General features: G+C 37.7%; 2 protein-coding genes and 1 long non-coding RNA gene across 6 annotated transcripts; all 3 read left to right on the plus strand.

Moving 5' to 3' along the window:
• The first annotated feature begins 8,974 nt into the window (after positions 1-8,974).
• Positions 8,975-12,094, plus strand: LOC119789261 (histone chaperone ASF1-like). Of its 2 annotated transcripts, XM_038294086.1 has the most exons (3): positions 8,975-9,179; positions 11,055-11,744; positions 11,916-12,094. In XM_038294086.1, exons 1-3 carry the CDS (start codon positions 9,131-9,133, stop codon positions 11,957-11,959), a joined length of 783 nt encoding a protein of 260 aa, XP_038150014.1. In that variant the 5' UTR covers positions 8,975-9,130; the 3' UTR covers positions 11,960-12,094. The 2 variants fall into 2 exon arrangements, with proteins under 2 accessions (XP_038150014.1, XP_038150013.1); XM_038294085.1 differs by having other exon boundaries at positions 8,976-9,179; positions 11,055-12,094.
• A 676-nt stretch (positions 12,095-12,770) lies between these two features.
• Positions 12,771-16,654, plus strand: LOC119789256. 2 transcript variants are annotated; one of them, XR_005281557.1, is made up of 5 exons: positions 12,771-13,440; positions 13,523-13,643; positions 13,818-13,896; positions 13,974-14,121; positions 16,193-16,654. It is a non-coding gene; the product is annotated as an uncharacterized LOC119789256 (long non-coding RNA). The 2 variants fall into 2 exon arrangements; XR_005281556.1 differs by having other exon boundaries at positions 12,771-13,425.
• Positions 16,655-19,212: 2,558 nt separating this feature from the next.
• On the plus strand, positions 19,213-21,518 carry selenok (selenoprotein K). 2 transcript variants are annotated; one of them, XM_038294072.1, is made up of 5 exons: positions 19,213-19,369; positions 19,788-19,878; positions 20,628-20,702; positions 20,932-21,027; positions 21,175-21,518. In XM_038294072.1, exons 1-5 carry the CDS (start codon positions 19,351-19,353, stop codon positions 21,176-21,178), a joined length of 285 nt encoding a protein of 94 aa, XP_038150000.1. In that variant the 5' UTR covers positions 19,213-19,350; the 3' UTR covers positions 21,179-21,518. The 2 variants fall into 2 exon arrangements, with proteins under 2 accessions (XP_038150000.1, XP_038150001.1); XM_038294073.1 differs by lacking the exon at positions 21,175-21,518 and having other exon boundaries at positions 20,932-21,031.
• The last annotated feature ends 30 nt before the right edge of the window (positions 21,519-21,548 follow it).

Genomic DNA, 21,548 nt, shown 5'->3' on the forward strand with positions numbered 1-21,548 from the left:
TACACACATATAGATTTATTTAGCGTTTAAGTTTAATCTAAATCTTAAAGAATTAAGGTTAACAGGTTAAACTTTAGCATTTAGCTTTTAAATAATGACACAGGTCCTTGATTATTTGAAGAAATGCCCAATTATTGTTAAACAAGCATAATCTGTTCATTTGATTTAATTTTTTAAAATCTGTCTCATTAAACTTTATTTGTTGTGACATTTTAACCTTATATCAATCCCCTTTATTACCAATTCAAACAGCTGTGCATTATCTTTAACACATTTAACTCCTGCTTTGTTTTGAAAACAGGTTAGGGGGAAGAATGAGCCACAGAAACTAGAAACTGTCCTTATTTTACAGTTTAACCTTAATTATTCCCTCATTTCTATTTTACCAAGACAAAAAAATTGCTAAACTATCATTTCACAAATGGACAACATACAATAGTTAGAGTGGATCCACAGACACTACAGACAACATATAAGACAAACAGATAAGACAAACAAAACACAAACAAATGGCCATAACATAAATGATTAAACGTAATTGTTGCATGCAAACCTTCATGTGTGTCGGGCCCTTTTCTCTCACGGGGGGGTGGGGGTGGGGGGGGGGGGGGTGGTGGGGGGGGGCACTTAGCCTGCCCATCTTTACCGAACCTCCTGTAACTGGGTCAACGGTAAAATGGACGCTTTTCTGTCTATTTATACGCAGGTACTTTAACTCTAGTCAATAAACAGTGAATCAGTTACTATTCTGCTGTAAGCCAACCATTTATAACTTTATGTCAGGTTCTATTTCAGTTCTAATTCTGAAAGTTAGGATGTTTTTTTTTTGTTTTTATCATCCTTGATTTAAATCCATTAAGCAGGTTTTAGGTTTTATTTATTTTAAAACATACTTGTTTTAAATGTGCCAAAAAAAAATATTATTAATATTTCACTCTCTCAGGAAAATATGACACTTTGATTCAAATCTTTCAGGAATTAATTATTTATTTTTGAAAATCTATAATATTAGTTAATAAACTCATAGCTTCTATATATTTTAGTTGCAATTCCCCAAACTATATTCCATATATTTGATTAACTGTAAGGTTTGTTTATTTTAAACACTTAAGGGATGAAAATTTCTGATTTCATTGTTTATATATTTTAAATGATATAAGTAAATAATAATATTTTTGGAGGAAAGGAAAATCAATTTCTCTTAGTTTTTCATTTAGTGAAATCTAATTCAGATTAAAACTGACACATAACTTTAGATTTTATCCTATTGGATTATATTATTCATCCTTTTTCATCTATAAGTTGCTGTTTTGTTTACATTTTCATAAGTCAGAGCAACATTCACCTTTTCTCTGTCTTAGTCAGAACCTCAGACATTCATGGCACAGGGATAAAGCAACATACCACAAAATCATGAAGAGATGAAGCTAATCTCTCCGAGTGGCTGCTGTGGAAATGGAGAATTTGGTTTGTGACTAAAACCTGTGTGCATTTCACAACTACTGTGTCAGACCATGTTTGGACCCTTTTCTCTCTCTGGATTTGCCTAAGTTTTCATCTCCAGGTCCGTCCATAACATTATGGAACATGGTGACAGCAGGAAATGAACAAAACAAGACCCGTCCTGTTTTTAAACAACCACAGGCCTGATAATAAACGTTTTGTTTTCCAGTCCTGAAGCCGACATAGGATGAGTTTTTCTCTTTTAAAAAGATAATTTTTGGTTTAGATATTTAAGGTTGGTTCTAATTTGATCAGAAATTACAATCATGGTTTAGTGAAAGCCAACCAGGCCCTTCATTATCACCCTCATTAGACATTTCCCATAGATAAAGTCATGTCAGTCAGCAAGCATTTTCTTCATTGCAAGGTGCAGAAAGGAATCTAATAAGAGAAAGTTATCAAACTTTTCTTGAATAGTTGGAAGTCTATGGAAATAGAATATGAAATAAAAGAAAAGAAAAAAAAGAAAATATATAATCGATCACTTTACCCTTTACTGATTTCTGCCAACAGGCGGTTTCAGTCCTGGAGCTCCACCACCTCAGTCAAAAAGGTCAGCCACTTCTCAAACAAAAAAAAATAAATAATTCACTAATTCAAAAGTAATTAAGCACCGGAGAGAAAGAAAGCCTTATGTTGGTGCACCTCCTCCTTGTTTCCCCACAAAAAAAAAAATTCCCCAGTGTCTCTGTCCTCATGGTTTTTTGCACACACACACACATTGTGGAGCAAGTTGCAGCTCAGGTGAGCTATTAGGGTCAGGGGTTCAGAGCAGATGAAAATCCTTTTGTGTTGCTTTCCCCAGATTTTAACCCATCATTTCCATCCGGTTGCTGTGTCGGTGTGTGTGCGTTGGGGGGTGGGGGGAGATTGATGCTTGAAGCAGGTTGTCTTTCTCCGGCGGGCTGATGGGAGGGGGGTGCATCTCCTCCAGGTCTGAATTCTACAAGGAGCGGCTCCGATCAGGGAGTCCATGTTTAAAGGGCAGGGATAAAAAAAAAAACAATGATTAGTTTAAGTTTCAATATTTCAAATGAATAATAATAATAAAAAAATAAATAAAATAAAGTTGTTCATCTTTACCATAAAAAAGAAGAAGCCTCTTCAGGAAAGGAATGTTGTCTCGTCAGTCACCCCACTTCATCCTTCAGTCACTTTAAGTCACGTTCCCTCTCTCGTCACAAACTTTTCTCATCTAATTTTCTCAAATTTTGTTTTTATCATCAACCTTACTTTTCTCTATTTAATTTTGTATGTTTTCTTTATTTAATTTTAGGTTAATTCCTCCATTTTATTCTATTTTAAGTTTTTTCAGTTTTTTAAACTTTTAATTTGACCTTATTTTATGCCCTACTTACTTTTTTCTGTAATAATATAATAGTTTTTTATTTTTAGCTATGAGTTATTAACTTCCTGTAAAAATTGAGAGAGTTTTGTTTCTTTGAAAGCACCATTGAAAATAAAATTCATTATTATAACTTAGTATAGTGTAAGTTTAATATGTAATACAGTGTAAATATGTTTAGTATAAGGTTTAAACACTGCCTTTTTTGACCTCTTATTTTAACCCATTTGTTTTTACAGCTGAGAGTTTCTTTGAACTCTCCTTTTAACCATCCATCATTTTAAACTGTTTTTTTTCTTCTTTTTTCTTTTTCCATTTTTTTCTTTTTTTTTTCAAAATCTGTAAATTTCTTACCTTACCTTCTTTTTAGCCTCTAACTTCTCATGATATTTATTTATCTTATCTTTAACATTTTTGTTTATTGCAACATTAAAAGAACCCTATCTTCTTTGCAATTGATCAAAAATTTCTCCTTGGGCAGTTAACAATTCCCTGGAACCTTGCCTTTTGTTCTACTACCATACTATAGAACTGCAAAACCTTTCCCATTATCTACAGGTAATTTACCAGTTTCCAATATGCACACCATTCCTCTGGTGCCGACCTGGATAACTGGGGGGGATCCCACTCTAGATTACCGACGTCTCAGTAAAATTAAATGCCTTCTGGTAGCACTTACAACCTTCCTCACACCCTTAGAGAGAGCCTCACGTTCCTATGCGAGGTCATTTGGTTCACAGGTGGAACAAAAACCTGAACTGCCTTTCTGCTCCCCAAAAAGGAAAATGATCTGTTATTTCATATGTATAATCTTTTGTATCATACAAATTTTAGTGCATTAAAAATGATTAACCTATTAATCTTTAATTTAGTTTCTTGCTAGATTATAGTTTTAATGGAGAAGAAGAGGACTTTGTTTGAACAAATTTCCCAGTATTTGATTTCTAATTATCTTTAAATCTGTAAACAACCTGTTGTTTTGTGATTTAGTTCTTGATATTTAATTTAAACTGTGCCGACAAAAGATCATCTCACCGTTTAAAAAAAAAAATGGTTTGTTTTGATCCTCCTGCTGACCTCTAGGGACCTCGATGCCAGAAGTCCTCACTCCCTTAACCTTCTAACCGGGGTATTGAGGCTGGAAGACTGCTTCCTGGTACCTGACACTTCTGACAATCGCTGTCCTCGGAAAAAAATCAGTCAAAGAGAACTGCCTTGACAACGCCAAATTGTCGTGGGAAAAAAGTATTCAACTGTTCATCCTAGTTAAATAAACGGAGATCGATGGATTTCACTCAGTCGGCACATTTATTAATAATCTTTGCAAAGAGAGAACAGTCATCATGGCACAGCATTCTGCTCTCTTCTGATCTGGGCAGGGTTCGTTCCCCCCTAGTTACAACAATCGAAAGCAGTCAGAGTCATAACAAATTACACACACTTTGCTTAACAGTAACATGTTAAGAATAAACCTTGAGAAAGAATCTGGATTGTTATGGGAAGAAGCTATGTCTGGTCTACAAACAACATTCTGCAGGGAATGGTGTGGCCTTGAGAGAGAAACAGACTGAGTGAAAACTTTTATAGTGAGTAAATATGAATATTAATATATAATGAGAGAAAGATATAAATTATATATATATATATATATATATATATATATATACCCTTTTGTTTAATTTCTTTGTTTGGTCAGTTATGCTTGGTCATGTAGTCATTTAGTTTGGGCACAGTTTGTTGGAGTAAGATTTTTATCTTTTTTGTGTACCCAACCCGCTGGTATGACTCAAACCCATGTATTTTTTGTAAGTTTGTTTTATGGGTAAAAAAAACAAACAATTTTTGAATTAATCCCTGAGACTCGTGCTTCTTACCTCGGTCCCTCACACCCATGGTGTACTGTGCCTTGTAGCCTCCTCAGTTGCTTTTGATCAGCTGTGGCTGTCATGAGACTCACGGAGACGGAAACTGGAGTAAAAGTTTAACAAAGTTTATTGAACAAAGGTACATATGTATATGTCTGGTTCAGGTTCACGTCTGGGGATCTGGTTCACAGGATACTGGAAGGGAGACAGTTCAGTTAGCCACGTAGCAGATGAATGTGGAAATGTTATCTTCAGAGATCTACCTTGAAGAATCCGGGTTTGGCTTTGGGAGAGGCACTGTTGGTTCCAGAGACTGTTTGATTCAGCAGAGTTCAGTTTCAGCTTCAGCGTCTTGCATCTAACGTTAGGACAGACCTTGGTTTTCCAGCTCTTCGTCCAGAGCAGCATGGGAATCCAGAGAAAGGTCTTCAGGTTTGGCTCAGAGGGCAGGCTCGACAGGTTAAGCTCATCCAGAGCTTACAGGGCAAAAACAGGTTTCCTGTAGGCAGAGGCAAAAAGGGGAATTAGTATCCAACTAGGAGACTAGAGGCAACAAAGATTTCACAGAGGTAGAGAGGCTCAGGTGCTAACCAAACTGGATAAAACACTGCGGCGTTGATGCGAGGTCTGAGGGCTGCTTATATGGTGGAGGATCCTCATGATGATGAGATGGGCTTCAGGTGTGTCGAAGGCTCCACTCAGGAGGATCCACAGCGAACTCTGCTGGAGGCAGGCGGTACAGCTCCAGATCCCAACAGTGGCGGCTGGCTCAGACGGCTGATCTCAAGGTCTAAATTGACATCAGATGCATACGTCAGCAACATGCACATAAATCTAACCGTCTTGCACAGTGTAAAGATTAGCTACATAGCTCATTTTGAAGAGCCTATTAATTCAGGTCACTGATATCACAAAGGCTGAAAATATGACGGCTGTCAGTCATCTTTTAATGTAATTAAGTCATTTTTATCATATTTGTTGGCCCTCCTCTCAAAATGTTCAAACCAGATGTCTATGTTATGTCTTGGCTTCACAAAGCAAGAACCTGAAAAATTGTTGACAAAAAACTTGATTACGATAATCTCTGGAAAGTGTTAGGAGACACAGAGAAACTAAAAGCAGAGGAAATGTGATGTAAAATGCTGAAATTATAACTTCTGTTGTACCATATTCTCGTCAAATATTGCTCAATTGTGGTCCGGGGCCACACTGATTATTTCCAATGGCTTCAAAAGGCCCTAACCTACACTAAGAACTCCCTTAGCTTTGGCAAGCATAGGTGACATCATTCCATTAGTCCCTATGACATCATCAGTGGGTGTGCTGGTCACATTCCATTCCAGTCTGTGTAAATCCCTTGTAGTGTTCAGAGCTCTCGAGTGATTTACCCTTTTACGTGTTTTACTGTGAAGACAAATCAGTCATTAGAAAAATCTTTGTGTTTAAAACTAACAAGCAAACTTTAGAAAAATGGAATCTACATTGAAGGAACTCAGGAATCTGGAAAAAACCCTGAAATTTACAAACTCCTCCGTCAACATTACCAGCTCTGGTCAGTCAAACTCTGTGCCATTAGCCAGTATGAAAGATTTTCCTGGATTTGGTCAGATAATGCCAAACAATACTGGAAATCCCACTGTTACCCAGCCTGAGAAAGGTCAGATCCAACTGGAAAACATCGCATTAGGAGCAGTTGGACCTTCCTGGAGAGAAGTCTGTATCCCCAATCCTGTGGTGACCCCATCGCAGCCGGCCCTGGTTAGGACACCAACCGCTGATACAAGCACTACACCGCTTATTACTTTGCCAGAGTCTGAGTTTTATGCCACTTTGGGCTCCAAAGACAATATCATCTCAGGAATTCAACAACAAAATGCCAACTTATTAGGAAACATAGGATATCTTGGTAACAAGTGTCATAAATTAGAGACAGAGAACCAACAAATGAAAGAGAGAGTGACGCAGCTTGAGAATGAGTTAACCGCTGACAGGAAAAAGCTGGAAGACGCTGAAAAGTCCTTCATCTTCAAAGATACAGTGATCTCAGGACTCCAACAACAAAATACCAGCTTTTCAGGAAATATAACGTTTTACGGTAGCGAGCTTTCTAAAATGCATACACTGAACAAGCTACAAACGGAGAGAGCAAAGCAGCTTGAGTCTGAGTTAATAGCTGCAAGGAAAAAGCTGCAGGAAACTGAGCTCTGTTTAAAACCTAGTGAACGTGATGTTTTACCGGAGAAAAAGGATTCAACAGAGGAAGTGATGAAGTTGAACCAGACAATAGAGAATCTACAAACGGAGCATGAGAGCGAACTTGCTCTTCTGCATGATAAACAAATCAGGACAGATAAAGGCCGACGGGACGCCATCAGACGGGCCGACCAGCTGAAAGTTAATCTGATGTCAGAGAAGAACAAAGCAGGAGAGAATGAGATCTGTTTGGCCAAGCAGATGGAAGAAACGTCTGCATTACAAGCTACTCTGCTACAAATGCAGAAAGATTTTGATGAACAAAAGCAGCAGTGGGAGCGGGAAAAATGCCGGCTTCTCACCAACAAACAAGATGCAGCCGAGGTAGAAAAGCTGAAAGCTCAGCTGGAGTCGCAGAAAGTTGCACATGGGGTTGAGGTTTCTGCACTCTACAACGAGCTGATCAAGAGGAACAAAGATAAAGATGCCATCAAAAAGGCAGAAGAGCTGGAGAAAAACCTTACTGAAGTAAAAAATAGAGCAAAAGAGGCAGAGGACCGCTTAGCCAAGCAAACAGAGGAAATATCTAACCTTCAAGCTGCTCTCATCCAAACAGAGACAGCTTTAGCAAACCAGAAACAACAGTGGGAGCTGGAAAAATCCCAACTCATGACCGGCCAACACCAAAGAGATGAGGTGGAGCTGCTAAAAAAGCAGCTGGAGTTACAGAAAGCTGAGGCAGAACAGGAGAAAGCCGCTCTCCATTTGGAGCAGCAGAAAATGAACCAATGCCATGAAGATGCTGCTAAAAAAGCCACTGAACTAGAAATGACTTTGGGTGCTGAGAAGGCTAAACACATGCAACCAATGACATCTTTAGTCGAGAAAATGCGGGAAAGCTGTAAAATAAAGGCTGCTTTGGTCAAAATGGAGCAAGATATGGAGAAACAAAAAAACCTCTGGGACCAGGAAAGACTCAGACTCCTGGAGCAGCAGGAAACACTCAGGAATGAGAAAGCAGCTATGAAAGATGGTCTACTCAATGAAAGGCAGGAGCAGCAATCAGAGAAGACCTGCCTTCAAGAGACCATTTTAGCATCCAAAGACGCTCTGGAAGAGCTACAGGAGGAGAATATGTCAACAGAAAGCAAAGAGGATGAACTGAAAAATCAGCCAGAGAAGATCAACAACTTACAAGGAAAACCTAAAAAGAAAACGTTTGGGAGAAAATTGAAAAATCTCTTTAAACGCTCTAAAAAGGAACATTGAAACCTGATGAAACCTCCTCCAACCAAACTATCGGTTTCAAGCTTTATTTCACTCTTTGTTTTGACACCCATCTAGGGTGTCACCTTTTCTAACTTTTTCTTTTTTACCACCACTTTTTTCACTTGTCATTTAAACATTGTAAAACAAATAAAAAAAACAAAAAAACAACAAAAAAAACATTTTAAAAAGCACAAAAAAAATATCACACACACATCACCCACACACACACACACACACACACACACACACACACATCACCCACACACACACACACACACACACACACACATACATACATACATACATACATACATACATACATACATATATATATATATATATATATATGTATGTATGTGTGTGTGTATATATATGTATATATATATATATATATATATATATATATATATATATATATATATATATATATATATATATATATATATATATATATATATATATATATATATATATATATATATATATATATATATATATATATATATATATACACATATATATACTTACCTGAATAGGTGTGTACATGGATGTAAAACTGAATAACGATTGGGGGAAAAAACACCTCTCTCATTCGGATTGAAATTTCTTTCTAAATTCAGAATTATTGCACAATATTTAAAGTAGAAACACTTAGAAAGCGGACAGTAAGCTTTAGAACTCGCTCCTTTGCCTCATTAAATGCAGCTTTGACTGAACTCACCTTTAGGTGAGCATGAAACTATTTTATTGCACAAAAAACATGCTTTGTTTTTCGCGAATTAGCTGCAATTAGCAAGGTTTCCAGTTGTTCTCACGCACGCGCGCGTGCGCACGCTCACCCGCTGCCATGGAAACGGAGCACCTGTAAAAGTGGCAGCCATCTTTAACGGATCATTTCTAACCTGGACCTGGAAGCTTGAACTGCTACAGTCTGTGATTTGCTAAACTGTTAAAGATGAGCACGCCACCAGAGGACAACAACTTGTGGGGAGATCATCTGGAAGGTTTGTTCCACTCTTTTACTATGTAAATTAAAAAAAAAAAATATTGAAAAATGATTAGTTTAATGTTTTTTCATGAAGTTGTGACAGCTAGCTTAGCATCTAGCATCCATGACATCTCAGAGATTAAATGTGTTTTTTTAATGAATTTGTCAGAAATGTTAACAGCGATTTAATTATTTAAAAAAAAAAAAACATTTGTGTTTCAGAAAAACATCTTTGTTGAATTTTATGTGAAATGTTTGAAAACTAGATGGAGCTAGGTCTATTATTTTTAAAAAATGCCCTGGAAATAAATTTGCTCTGTATGGAAATGTTGGTAAAAATACATTAAATAAATATAAAAGGACATTAGAAGGACATTTAACATAAAATATAATCAAGCCAAACTGTTTATTTTCCTATTTAATAAAAGAAAAAGAGTATTTTGGAAGTTAACTGAATTTTAACTAAAAAAAAAAGAAAAAAGAGATTAAGAATCTCAAGTTGTTTAGTTTAGTAAATGTGTTTAGGAAATGATATGTTTTTAACCAGTGTTTTAAAAAAAAGTTTTTTTTTAAGGCGTACTATGTATTCGATTACTTTTTATTGGTTGGAAATGGGAGGAATGCAATGTAAAACACAGAAAAAGTTTGGTTTGAGAGAATAAACTTTGATTAATTTAATGTGAAAATGGTTGAAAAAATACAAAAAAAATATTTCAGGATAAAATGGATTTTTTTTATATATTTGAACTTGAAAAGGAAGGTCTTTTTTAAACCATGCTGTGGTAAACAAATTGGTCTCCATGGATACCTGAGTAGAATGCATTAAATAACTTTAGGAGTTTTTAAGATAGCATATATTTTTAACTTTAAAGGATGGTCAAAGGTGTTAAAGTATGGTTGATTTTAAAAGTTTTTTATTTTTACTCTAGGATGCACTGAAGAGGGGGTCTGATAAGCTGAGAATCTGGTTCTGAGAAATTATAGATCTGAAATTTAAACCTTGATGTTATCAAGCCTTTATTTCTGTTAATTAGGATAATTTTCTGCTTATAGTAAAATAACTTCAAAGATTGATGATTATGTTACCAAATCAGCCAATGACACTTTTTTTTTCTTATAAAGAAATTTATATTATAGATCGAAACTATTCCTAATTTGGTAGTATGTGTTTAATGAAAACAATTTTTACTGACAGCTTAAAATGTCCTTTAATCTTAATTTATCTTAATGTCTTAGTTCCCAATGTGGGGGTGTGTGCCCCCTAGTGGGAGCACAGTTTAATTGCAGGGGATGTGGTAGAAATAAACTAAATAAATGGCCCATTTAGAGCTAATTATTATTTTTGTATTTATAAATTTCTGAAATTAAAATTTTAAGTTCTATTTAACAGTGAAATTAACATTTACTGGTAGATATAAAATAAACTTACAACTTCATGGTAGTCTTGTGATTTAAAGGATATTGTAGGTTTTTTTTCTTAGTCAACAGCAAAATAGTTGGTGAGGACCAGCAAAATGTCCCCCTTTACAACAATCAGTCCTCAATGTGATGGTGAAGCCAGAAAAATGGTCCTCAGGCTGGTGCAGAGACAGGAGAACACAATCATATACACATTTGTCTTATATATAAACGTTTGTCTCAATGTATTTTTGTATGTATAGGATCTTTTACAGTATTATTTTTTATCTTAACACTAACCAAACCACTAGCATTGTTTATGTTTTTTTGTTGAGTTGTTTTAGCTCACAGATTGATGTTCTTATAGATTAAATCTACTTAAACCTGACAAACTAACACAGGCACATCCAGCAACCTAAAATAAAGCATTTATTTCTTTTCAATGAATGTTCCTTAATTAATGTTCCTGGTCCAACGATTTTTTTCCTAACAGTTCCAGATGCCGCGCTTCCAGTTGATCCTGACCCGGAGCCCCAGCTCTTGATAGAGGATGAGGGTAATTTAAATCAGTCTAATATCATTGACAATGCGGATGATAATGAGGAGGTGGAAGTCAGAGAACTAGTGGTGAATATAGGGTATGATGGGGAAAACCGTCACTACGTAGCCATAGAGTTTGTGCTGGAGCATGGCGAGGAGGTAGACCTCGTAGTCGTAGAGTTGGGGCTAAATCGTAGAGACTTAGAAGCAATACTGGCGGAGCGGAATGAGGAGGAGGAGGTTGATGCTAATGCTGATAATGTTAGGGCAAGTTTTGGTGAGTCTCCTGACACAAGCTCTGAGGAAGAAGATCATGATGAAGACGATGGCCACCTTTCACCACATCTTCAGTTCACCCAGAGGATTCCCCCCGACTTCAGCCTTCCATCGGACCACGAGGAGCCAGAGGAGTCCCTGGAGCGCCCAGAAGACCGCGTCTCCAGGAAGAGGAGAAGAGAGGAAGACGCTGAAGATGAAGAAGATCACGATGAAGACGATGGCCACCTTCCACCACATCTTCAGTTCACCCAGAGGATTCCCCCCGACTTCAGCCTTCCATCGAACCACGAGGAGCCAGAGGAGTCCCTGGAGCGCCCAGAAGACCGCGTCTCCAGGAAGAGGAGAAGAGAGGAAGACGCTGAAGATGAAGAAGATCACGATGAAGACGATGGCCACCTTCCACCACATCTTCAGTTCACCCAGAGGATTCCCCCCGACTTCAGCCTTCCATGGAACCACGAGGAGCCAGAGGAGTCCCTGGAGCGCCCAGAAGACCGCGTCTCCAGGAAGAGGAGAAGAGAGGAAGACGATGAAGAGGAGCGCCCTGGGAAGAGGCCTCGTCTCGAGAGGGATGTTTAAGAAGAGGAGTTTAATTTAGTGATTGTTTTCATATCTGGCAGGTCTAGGGATGCCTTAGGTAGCGTCTTGCACCGTGGCTTTTCTTTACCCCGCTGCTAGATTTAGGTTTTTTTAGATGTTAAGGAGTCTGGCAGGTCTAGGGATGCCTTAGGTAGCGTCTTGCACCGTGGCTTTTCTTTTCCCCGCTGCTAGATTTAGGTTTTTTTAGATGTTAAGGAGTCTGGCAGGTCTAGGGATGCCTTAGGTAGCGTCTTGCACCGTGGCTTTTCTTTACCCCGCTGCTAGATTTAGGTTTTTTTAAGATGTTAGGGTGTCTGGCAGGTCTAGGGATGCCTTAGGTAGCGTCTTGCACCGTGGCTTTTCTTTTCCCCGCTGCTAGATAGTTTAGATGTTAAGAATTTTCTTTAGCACAGACATCTGAGCACATGACAACATAGTTTGGTACATGATAGCTGGTTAAGGCAGAAATAATCTAGAATGTTCTACATCTAATATCAAAGCTGGACAGTCTGCCAGCTAACAGAAGACAACACAAACAAAGGATTGATAGAAGAACAAGAAGAATGTTCAACAAGGTGAAACACAGAGTGGAGGCAAGTTAACAAAAAACAAATAAAAACACCAGAAGACAAAAAATTAATCCTGGTTGAAAACCACAAGGAGGCAAACCAATCCAACGAAACAGCTGGACATCGCTGCTGAGGACAACGTGGAGTTGAGTTGAGGCAGAGAGAAAAGGCTGTAGTGGAGGTTGATTAGAAGCTGTCTAGAGCAGAGGTTTCTCACTCCAGTCCTTTACAGAAGTGTTTCTGCAGTTTTCAGATGCATCTCTCCTCCAACACACCAGGATCAAACAAACAGCCTTTTACCAGACCTCTGCAGAGCTGAATGACTGATGAGGGAATTCAGCCCTTTGATTCAGGTCTGATGGAGAAGAGATGTGAATAAAAACTGCAGCATAGCAGCTCTGGTGGAGTGAAGTTTGAAAGCCTGATCTAGAGTAGGACGATGCTGCTGGGGACAAACTGGATACAATGGACAGTGACACAGCTTGTGGTGATCATCAGTTGAACTGGTCTCTGGGATGTTGGTGAGAAGGTAGAGAGATGACGCTAGGTGGGGCTAACTGATTTAGTCAAGTTTGAGGCAGAGGACAGGACTCATGTAGTGGTTTTGGTTGTGAGTGGCACCGACTGTTAGAAACAGCTTTCCGATGTGACTTGGTCTAGTTCTAGATGTTCCTCTGGTCAGTTAGTTTTCAGGCCTAGTTGGAGGGAAAAGAACCCTCTGCAGAAATATTCTCCATATGATCAAGGCCTGTCCTGACCGCAGTGGATCTCTTCTGTGTTTTTTGAATCCCATGTTGGAGCGAGCCTCTCCAAGCTTTGGGCCATCAGAAGATGCTGATGAGATCTGCAGCGACCAAACCAGCGGAGGATCATCTGAGCTGCCGACCTTCACAAAGAGTGAGAGCATATTCAGTAAGGAGCAACAATAATCCATCATTTAATTATAAAGTCAACATTTCAGATGGCCTCACTTAGTTTTTCATGTTAATTTCAGACACTGTGGACGTCCAAAAGCAGAACTCCTGTGAGGAACCGGGACATCCAGGACGGTGAGGAGCTTCCCAGTCCCCACCTGAGGACGGCACAGAGAAAGACTGGAACAGAAAACACACGGAGTAAGACTTTATTAACACGACAAACCCACAACTCAAGCTTCCCAGGCCTGATCAAAAGCTAACAGTCATTGAAACACAGACAGACTAAGATTATGATGAAAACAACATCCTGCCCCAGATTTCAACTTGGTGTCGAGGAAATTCTGTAGATTAATTTGTCTTATTTTTTTACAGGGAAAGCAGGTTGAACATGGAAGCAGTGTTCTAGCAGTCGGATCACATCGGAACAGAGTCCATCCACACGTGTTTGGAGGTATGTTGCTTGTTGTTTGACTAGAGAGACATCACATGCAGACAGACTCTGAGGACACTTTGCTTTCATTGATGAAGGAGCTGAAGAAGAGGATGAAGCACACAGACCGCTAAGGAGGAGAGACATGGCTCCTATATTTCTCTTTAACATTCTGGAGTCCTGGAGTAAAACAACGTTGACGACCCCGCAGCTAAACCATCAGTCTGCTACACCCAGTAGAAGAAGGTAACGTACCTTTATTGCATCCAGATGTTCATCAGTATTAGTGAAGATACTAAAAACAGATCCAGAACAAACAGATACAAATGCTACAACCATCCCATCAAGGTGGTCTAACCTTTAATCTTTATCTTTCCATCATGAATGGATGTTCACCTCTATTTGTCTCTCTGTAACCAAACCTTTACCAGAATCAGAAGTTCTGACTTTTCCATTAGACCACAGATAAACAGTTAAGAAGCAGCTTCTGATCCAATATGGAAGAATTTCCCCCTGGTTGATCTCTGAAGGTTTTTTTTTAGAACGTATTAAAGCAGAGAAACGACCGACTGAAGACTTGCAGCATTTCCAGGCATTTTCTCCAAGCATCCATTGTCTTCAGTTATTACGTCTGTTAAAGGGGAACGCCGTGTTTTTAAAGTGGCCCCTTGATTTTCTGCTTCTGGTTCTGAGAAATTATAGATCTGAAATTTAAACCTTGATGTTATCAAGCCTTTATTTCTGTTAATTAGGATAATTTTCTCCTTATAGTGAATAAACTTCAAAGATTGATGATTATGTTACCAAATCAGCCAATGAAACCTTATTTTTTCCGATAAAGAAATATATCTAATAGATTGAAACTATTTCTAATTTGGTTGTCAGTAATATTTTTTACTGACAGCTTAAAATGTCTTTTAATCTGAACTAAACCTAATGTCATAGTTCCCAAAGTGGGGGTGTGTGCCCCCTAGTGGGAGCACAGTTTATTGCAGGGGATGTGGTAGAATTAACTAAATCAAAGGACCATTTAGAGCTAATTATTTTTTGTATTGATAACTTTCTGAAAATAAAATTCTAAGCCCTATTTAACAGTGAAATAAACATTTAGATTTAAAATAAATTTTCAATTTCATGGTAGTCTTATGATTTAAAGGATATTGTAGTTTTTTTGTTCTAAACTTAGTTGTCAGCAAGATAGCATGTGAGGACCAGCAAAATGTCCCCCTTTACAACAATCAGTCCTCAATGTGATGGTGAAGTCAGAAAAAATGGTCCTCAGGCTGATGCAGAGACAGGAGAACACAATCATATAAACATTTGTCTTATATATAAACGTTTGTCTCAATGTATTTTTGTATGTATAGGATGTTTTACAATAGTATTTTTTTATCTTAACACTAACCAAACCACTAGCATTGTTTATGTTTTTTTGTTGAGTTGTTTTAGCTCACAGATTAATGTTCTTATTGATTAAAAGGGAACGCCGTTTTTTTTACATTGGGCCCTTGATTTTACGTGATTACATCATGGTCTACCCATATGAGTTTTGTGTCATTTGGAACCGTTCTGAAGATATTCTGTTAGGTTATATCCAAGTAACGTCTTCTTATGGGCAACGAGTTGAAGGCACAAACTAAACTGTTCATAACTTATCATTTATGGTACGCCAGCATTCATAACATGTGGGCAAATCACTGTCCCCCAGACATCCACGGTTATATTCTTTATATTTATCTCTTTTAAAAACAAAGCGGAGTGTGTATGACGTCATCCGTGCGCCGGCTATATTCATTCATCCTGTCCGCTGAACTGCTGCTAGTTTTACTCACATGCCTGGAAGATGTCTAGTGCTGCTACCACAGATGACCTCTGTCTTGAAATGGAATTGAACGATTCAGATTAGCTAGCGGAATGAATAGAAGGGGTAGAGCGTAGCCGCCTGTGGCCCGGGCTGCCTGTCACAACTCCAGTCCGGCGCGTGGATGACATCATACACGTACCGCTTTGTTTTTAAAATATATAAATATAAAAAATATAACCGCGGATGTCTGTGGGACAGTGATTCGCCTACATGTTATGAATGCTGGCGTACCATGAAGAATAAATTATGAACAGTTTAGTTTGTGCCTTCAAGTCATCTGCCCATAGGAAGACGTTACTTGGATATAACCTAACAGAATATCTTCAGAACAGCTCCAAATGACACAAAACTCATGCGTGAGTAGAGCATGATGTAATAAGGTCAAATCAAGGGCCCAATATAAAAAAAAAAACAGCGTTCCCCTTTTCACTAACTCCTGTTCTTCTTTTCCAGATGAGGTCATCTGTTCCTTGGACCGGCGCCTCTGTGTCTGTTGGACGTCAATAGATGGGCTCTGACATGGAGGTTCCTTCCTGTTTGAAGCTAGTTTTCCTCTCTACTGTGACCACTTCATTGCTCAGGAGGGACTGCTGCAAAATTAACGACCGGATGTGATTGGCTGAGCTTCCTTGGATTGAAGACATTTCTCTAAACTCCATAATAAGCTGAATTTATCTTCACCATGTTGTAAATAGGATTGGACTGGACTGGATGTTTGTTTTTCAATTTGATTCTGTTTGTGTTGAATTCTGTTACATGTTTCTGTATTAAAGCTGTCATGTTAATTGCCTTTAGATGACATTTGTTGGGACTTGTTTCTATTTTATAAGACTGTATTATAATAAATCCCCCTACTGGGTCTGGTTCTGTTGAAGAATGTTTCCTGTCGTTCTATCTTCTGTTATTTCTCACTATAATAAAGGTTTGATTCAAGTCATGTGAACAGGATCTTTTTGTCTTTTTTTGTAAATTGTCTTGAAATAAGTGGATGTAAATTTGTAAATGTTTTAAAACTGAAGTCAGCTGGAGAAAGTATTCTAATTTTACTATAGTACAGCGCTTTGGCAGATTGGTGGTTATTGTTTCTCTTTTGGGGGGTCTGACCTGACAGCTCATGTTAACAGAACAATTGTTCTTGTCACCTTGCAGTGTCAAATAAATTAGCTCTAAAAAAGGAAAGTGAGACGTTCCTCCTGCAGTTCTTCTGATTTTATTGACCTTATAGACAATCTGGGAGTTAAGCAGCAGAGCAGACAGTAAACATCAACACTGAGCCATACAAAGAAAAAAAATAACAAATATGGGAGGATAATTAAAGATGAATGTTAAAATAAAACTAGAGGAAGATAGTAGGCATGTTTAGTGAACCCAAAGGCAAACAGCTTTGCTTAATTTAAACAAAACTTTGTCCAAAGTTGATTTTTATCTTCTTTAAAAACACGTCAAATGTGAAACAATATGAATACACATTGTGGATTAACTGATCTATCTATTTAGAGATTAACATTAAATTCCCCAAATGTGAGAAACTCGGGGCAGATATTATTGATAGTTTATTCATTTTATTAAGGCATTAGTTGTTGCCATGTGGCCAGGTTGTTCAGATACATTCTCAAATCAGAGTTGTAGTTTCTTTGTGGTAATAGATTCAACATTAAACCTTTTACAGTTTCAGGAGAATCAAGGCTCTCCTGTTTTCTTTTTGGTTTGTTTTTGAATAATAATAATAATACTAATAATAATACATTTTATTTAACAGCGCCTTTCTTGACACTCAAGGTCACTTTACAAATAATACAAAAAAAATCAATAAAAAGAGATGGAAATACAAAATACAGATACAGGAACATAAAAACAGAGAACAAAAAACAATTATGGATAGGGAAAAGAGCAGTGTATTCACAAATAACCAAGCTGGAACAGATGGGTTTTGAGTCTGGCTTTGAATAAGGGGAGAGAGTCAATACTGCAGAGGAAGTGAGTTCCAGAGCTGGGGGAGCAGAGTGGCTGAAGGCTCTGCTCCCCATGGTGACAAGTCGAGCTGGGGGTGCAGTGAGGTGGATGGAGGAGGAGGATCTGAGGGAGCTGGAGGAGGTGACAATGTGAAGGAGTTCTAACAGATATGGAGGAGCAAGGTTATGGATGGCTTTGAAAGTATAGAGAAGGATTTTAAATTGTATTCTGAATTGAACTGGGAGCCAATGGAGTTGGTGAAGAACAGGGGAAATATGATGGAAGGAGGGGGTTCTGGTGATGACACGAGCAGCTGAGTTCTGAAGAAGTTGAAGTTTATGGAGAGATTTATGAGGGAGGCCAAAAAGAAGAGAATTGCAATAAGTTGCAGTGTCAAAACAAGTTAGCTCTAAAAATGGAAAGTGAGACGTTCCTCCTGCAGTTCTTCTGATTTTATTGACCTTATAGACAATCTGGGAGTTAAGCAGCAGAGCAGACAGTAAACATGAAGACTGAGCCATACAAAGAAAAAAAAAACAAATATGGGAGGATAATTAAAGATGAATGTTAAAATAAAACTAGAGGAAGATAGTAGGCAGGTTTAGTGAACCCAAAGGCAAACAGCTTTGCTTAATTTAAACAAACCAAAGCTGATTTTTATCTTCTTTAAAAACGTGTCAAACGCGTGCGCCTCAAATGTGAAACAATATGAATACACATTGTGGATTAACCGATCTATCTAGCACCACTCACCACATCAGCAGAGTTGCCAGATGTCATTGACTCATGTTTTCCAGCGTCCAATTTGAACCAAAATCTCTTGATCTCTTAGGCCATGAATCTAAAGACAAATATTTTTTACCCCTAGATGGTCACCCTAAGCTGCCAGATTGGGAAACATCCCAACCCGGCATATATATATATATATATATATATATATATATATATATATATATATATATATATATATATATATATATATATATATATATATATATATATATATATATATATATATATATATAGTTATAGTGGGGAACAGATTATTTCAGTAAGATGAAATATGTGGTTCCCCTCCTTTAATTTTTGCAAATAAAGAGTAAATATGACCAATTCCACAGGATTTGTTGTTTGTGGTGAGGGAAATAAGCACAGTGAAAGACTGGCAGGAAAAGGAATTTTAAAAAGTTTATAAAAAGACAGACAAAACAGCGTAAGAAAACCTCGTTAATGTATTTATTTTACAAATTTGTAAAAAGAGAAATCGCTTAAACTGTATGTTACAAAGTTGACATGATTATATGAGCTGTTTTTACCGAAAAATGATCAGGAGCGCCTTGAAAACGATAACACCTTTATGTCTTGCTATTAATTCTTGTCCTATTTACAACAAGCCACCAACAATTCATCCCCTCCCATCACATCATCATGATGCCTCCACCGGCGAACACAGAAAGGAGCAGACCCACACAGACAGACCAGGAATTATTATTCTATTTTTTAGAGCCTGTTTGTCCTTATCCATACTCCTTACTGGTTGGTGGCGGTAATGCTCCTTATAATTGTTTGCCAGCCGCAAATAAATCCTACAACAAGAAGAAGACGAACCCGGAAGCATAGCGCTGAGCGTAAACACAGCTGTGTTTTGCCTACCAGAGATGGTGTACGTGTCCAACGGTGAGTGGATCTAAATTTCTTTACAAAATTGAAATTTAATGAGATATACAGGCTTGTGTAAAAGTACAAATATAGAAAGATGTTTTAATACCCAGAAAACCAGGTTATGTAATTGTGAGAGCAAAATCCAACTTAGCTATTTAGTTTGTTAGCTTCTACTGGCTAAGTTAGCTTAGCACTCTGGCAGTTTATATAAATCTTTATAGGATTTGTGTCCATTTAACATATTCCTCCACAAAATAATGTAGAACTTTAAAGATGGATAGTGATCAGTTGTTTATTTTAACCCACAAATAGATTTCCTTCCCTGAATATTACCTCTAAGCGATGTCTAGGGGGTGATATGTTCACCAATAAATGATAGAGGACTAAAATATTACTGCTTAAACTGTAATAAACCGTGTCGTGTGTTCCTCAGGCCAGGTCCTGGACAGCAGGTCCCAGTCCCCCTGGAGCCTGTCCTTACTGACTGATCTCTTCTGGGGGGCAGTGGAGTTCATCAGCCTCTTGTAAGTTAACCTGTACAGTTCATTGAAAACTTTGCTGCTGTATTGGAAAAAAAAAAAAAAAAAAAAACTAAAGAGCTTTTACAATAAATTTCTGATCAATTAGACTAGACTGTAGTATCCACATTTATAATCAATCTACTGAAAGATCTCAATTAGAGCAGTAAGCTGATCTGTACAAGTTTACATCCATTTTTTAATTACAATTATTCGTATAATTCTTTCATTTTTACCCCGAGTGATATATTTCAGTTGTTTTTGCTGTTATTTTTGATTGTGGCTCACAGCTAATGAAGCTCAAAATTTGGTTTCTTCAAAATGTTTAATCTTACAAAGGTGTAATAAATACAAGACTTTTAAATTTAATTGCTGTTATGGATCATAAGAAGCTGATTTTTCAGTGTGCTGTATTACGGCATATGAATGGAAAATTTAAAGTGTTCAAGCAATCGAGTAACAGTTGACTGACTTTTCTGTGTAAAATATTTTTGTCTTAATGTAATGTTCAAATATAGGATTATAACTGCTTGAAATGTATCCCTGTATGATGCATGTATGTATAATTCTGTTGAATTATGGAAATAAATTAACCTTAGGATGATATTCTGTGAAGATGTTTAGTAAATTTAAATTAGTCCATTGTGGAACATCGCAGTTGGGGGTGTTTTCTAAATACGCATCATATAAACGAGTACATTTGCAGAAAACTCTTCCACACCATTTCTGTTCTAACTTTCTTTGTTTTCTACAAGTTTTAGGACGATAATCCACCCTGATTTATCAAGAAATGGAAACGTGGCTTCATCACGCTTCAGTGATGGCAGAGGGTAGGTACCGGAAGTCCTGGTGTTTCCTTACTGACACAGAAAACCTCTAAGAATAGCTTTGCAACAAGAGGATTGCTACTACATATTTTGCCAGTTATGTCTTCATTAGGAATACTTTGAAACCACATTAATTTACTAAATAAAAAGCAACTGCAAAGATGGTGTTGCTAATTACCTGTCCATGTGTGGGTTAATAAGCTCCATAGTTATATTCACTTACTTTTTGTAGACCTCCAGGTCCCCCTGGTGGCAGAAGGCGGATGGGACGAATAACTCATGGAGCAGGTCCCAACCCACCACCAATGGGTGGAGGTGGATGAGGAAGGTGAGACATGTTTATTCTTAATAAAGCTCACGATCAAGTGTTTTTTTTTTCTTCTTTTTTTTTTTTTTACCTCAACTTAATCTTTTAAAAATGTATAGGATATTTTAAAGAACATAAATAACCCTGTGATTCCACTTTTCATTGCAGGTAAACGCCTACACTTACAGTGTGGGCGTGGGGCCGTGCACAGCGTCTGTCCTTAGCATCGCCGTGCTGCAGCCCTTCTTCATCAGCTGCCACTGCTGCTAGCAGTTTCTTGATGCCTTTCTGGGAATACCTATGCTTAGGGGCCGGAATGGTTGATATAGCAGCTGTCTGCATCCCTCAGTCCTGTTGTTGTTTTTCTTCCCCTCTCCTTCTATCCTTCTAGTTTACATCCATGTCTTAGACATATCAGGCAAAAGCATCTAGGTTATTGTCATCCCTTGGGATCATCACAAAGTTTCTCTTTTTTAAATATCTGTTTAAATAAATGATCTATACTAAACTTGGCTTATCTCCATGTTGCTGTACATAAACAT

This window comes from Cyprinodon tularosa, unplaced genomic scaffold (genome assembly GCF_016077235.1).
Source record: "Cyprinodon tularosa strain WSP-4 unplaced genomic scaffold, ASM1607723v1 ctg333, whole genome shotgun sequence".
Lineage (NCBI taxonomy): Eukaryota > Metazoa > Chordata > Actinopteri > Cyprinodontiformes > Cyprinodontidae > Cyprinodon > Cyprinodon tularosa.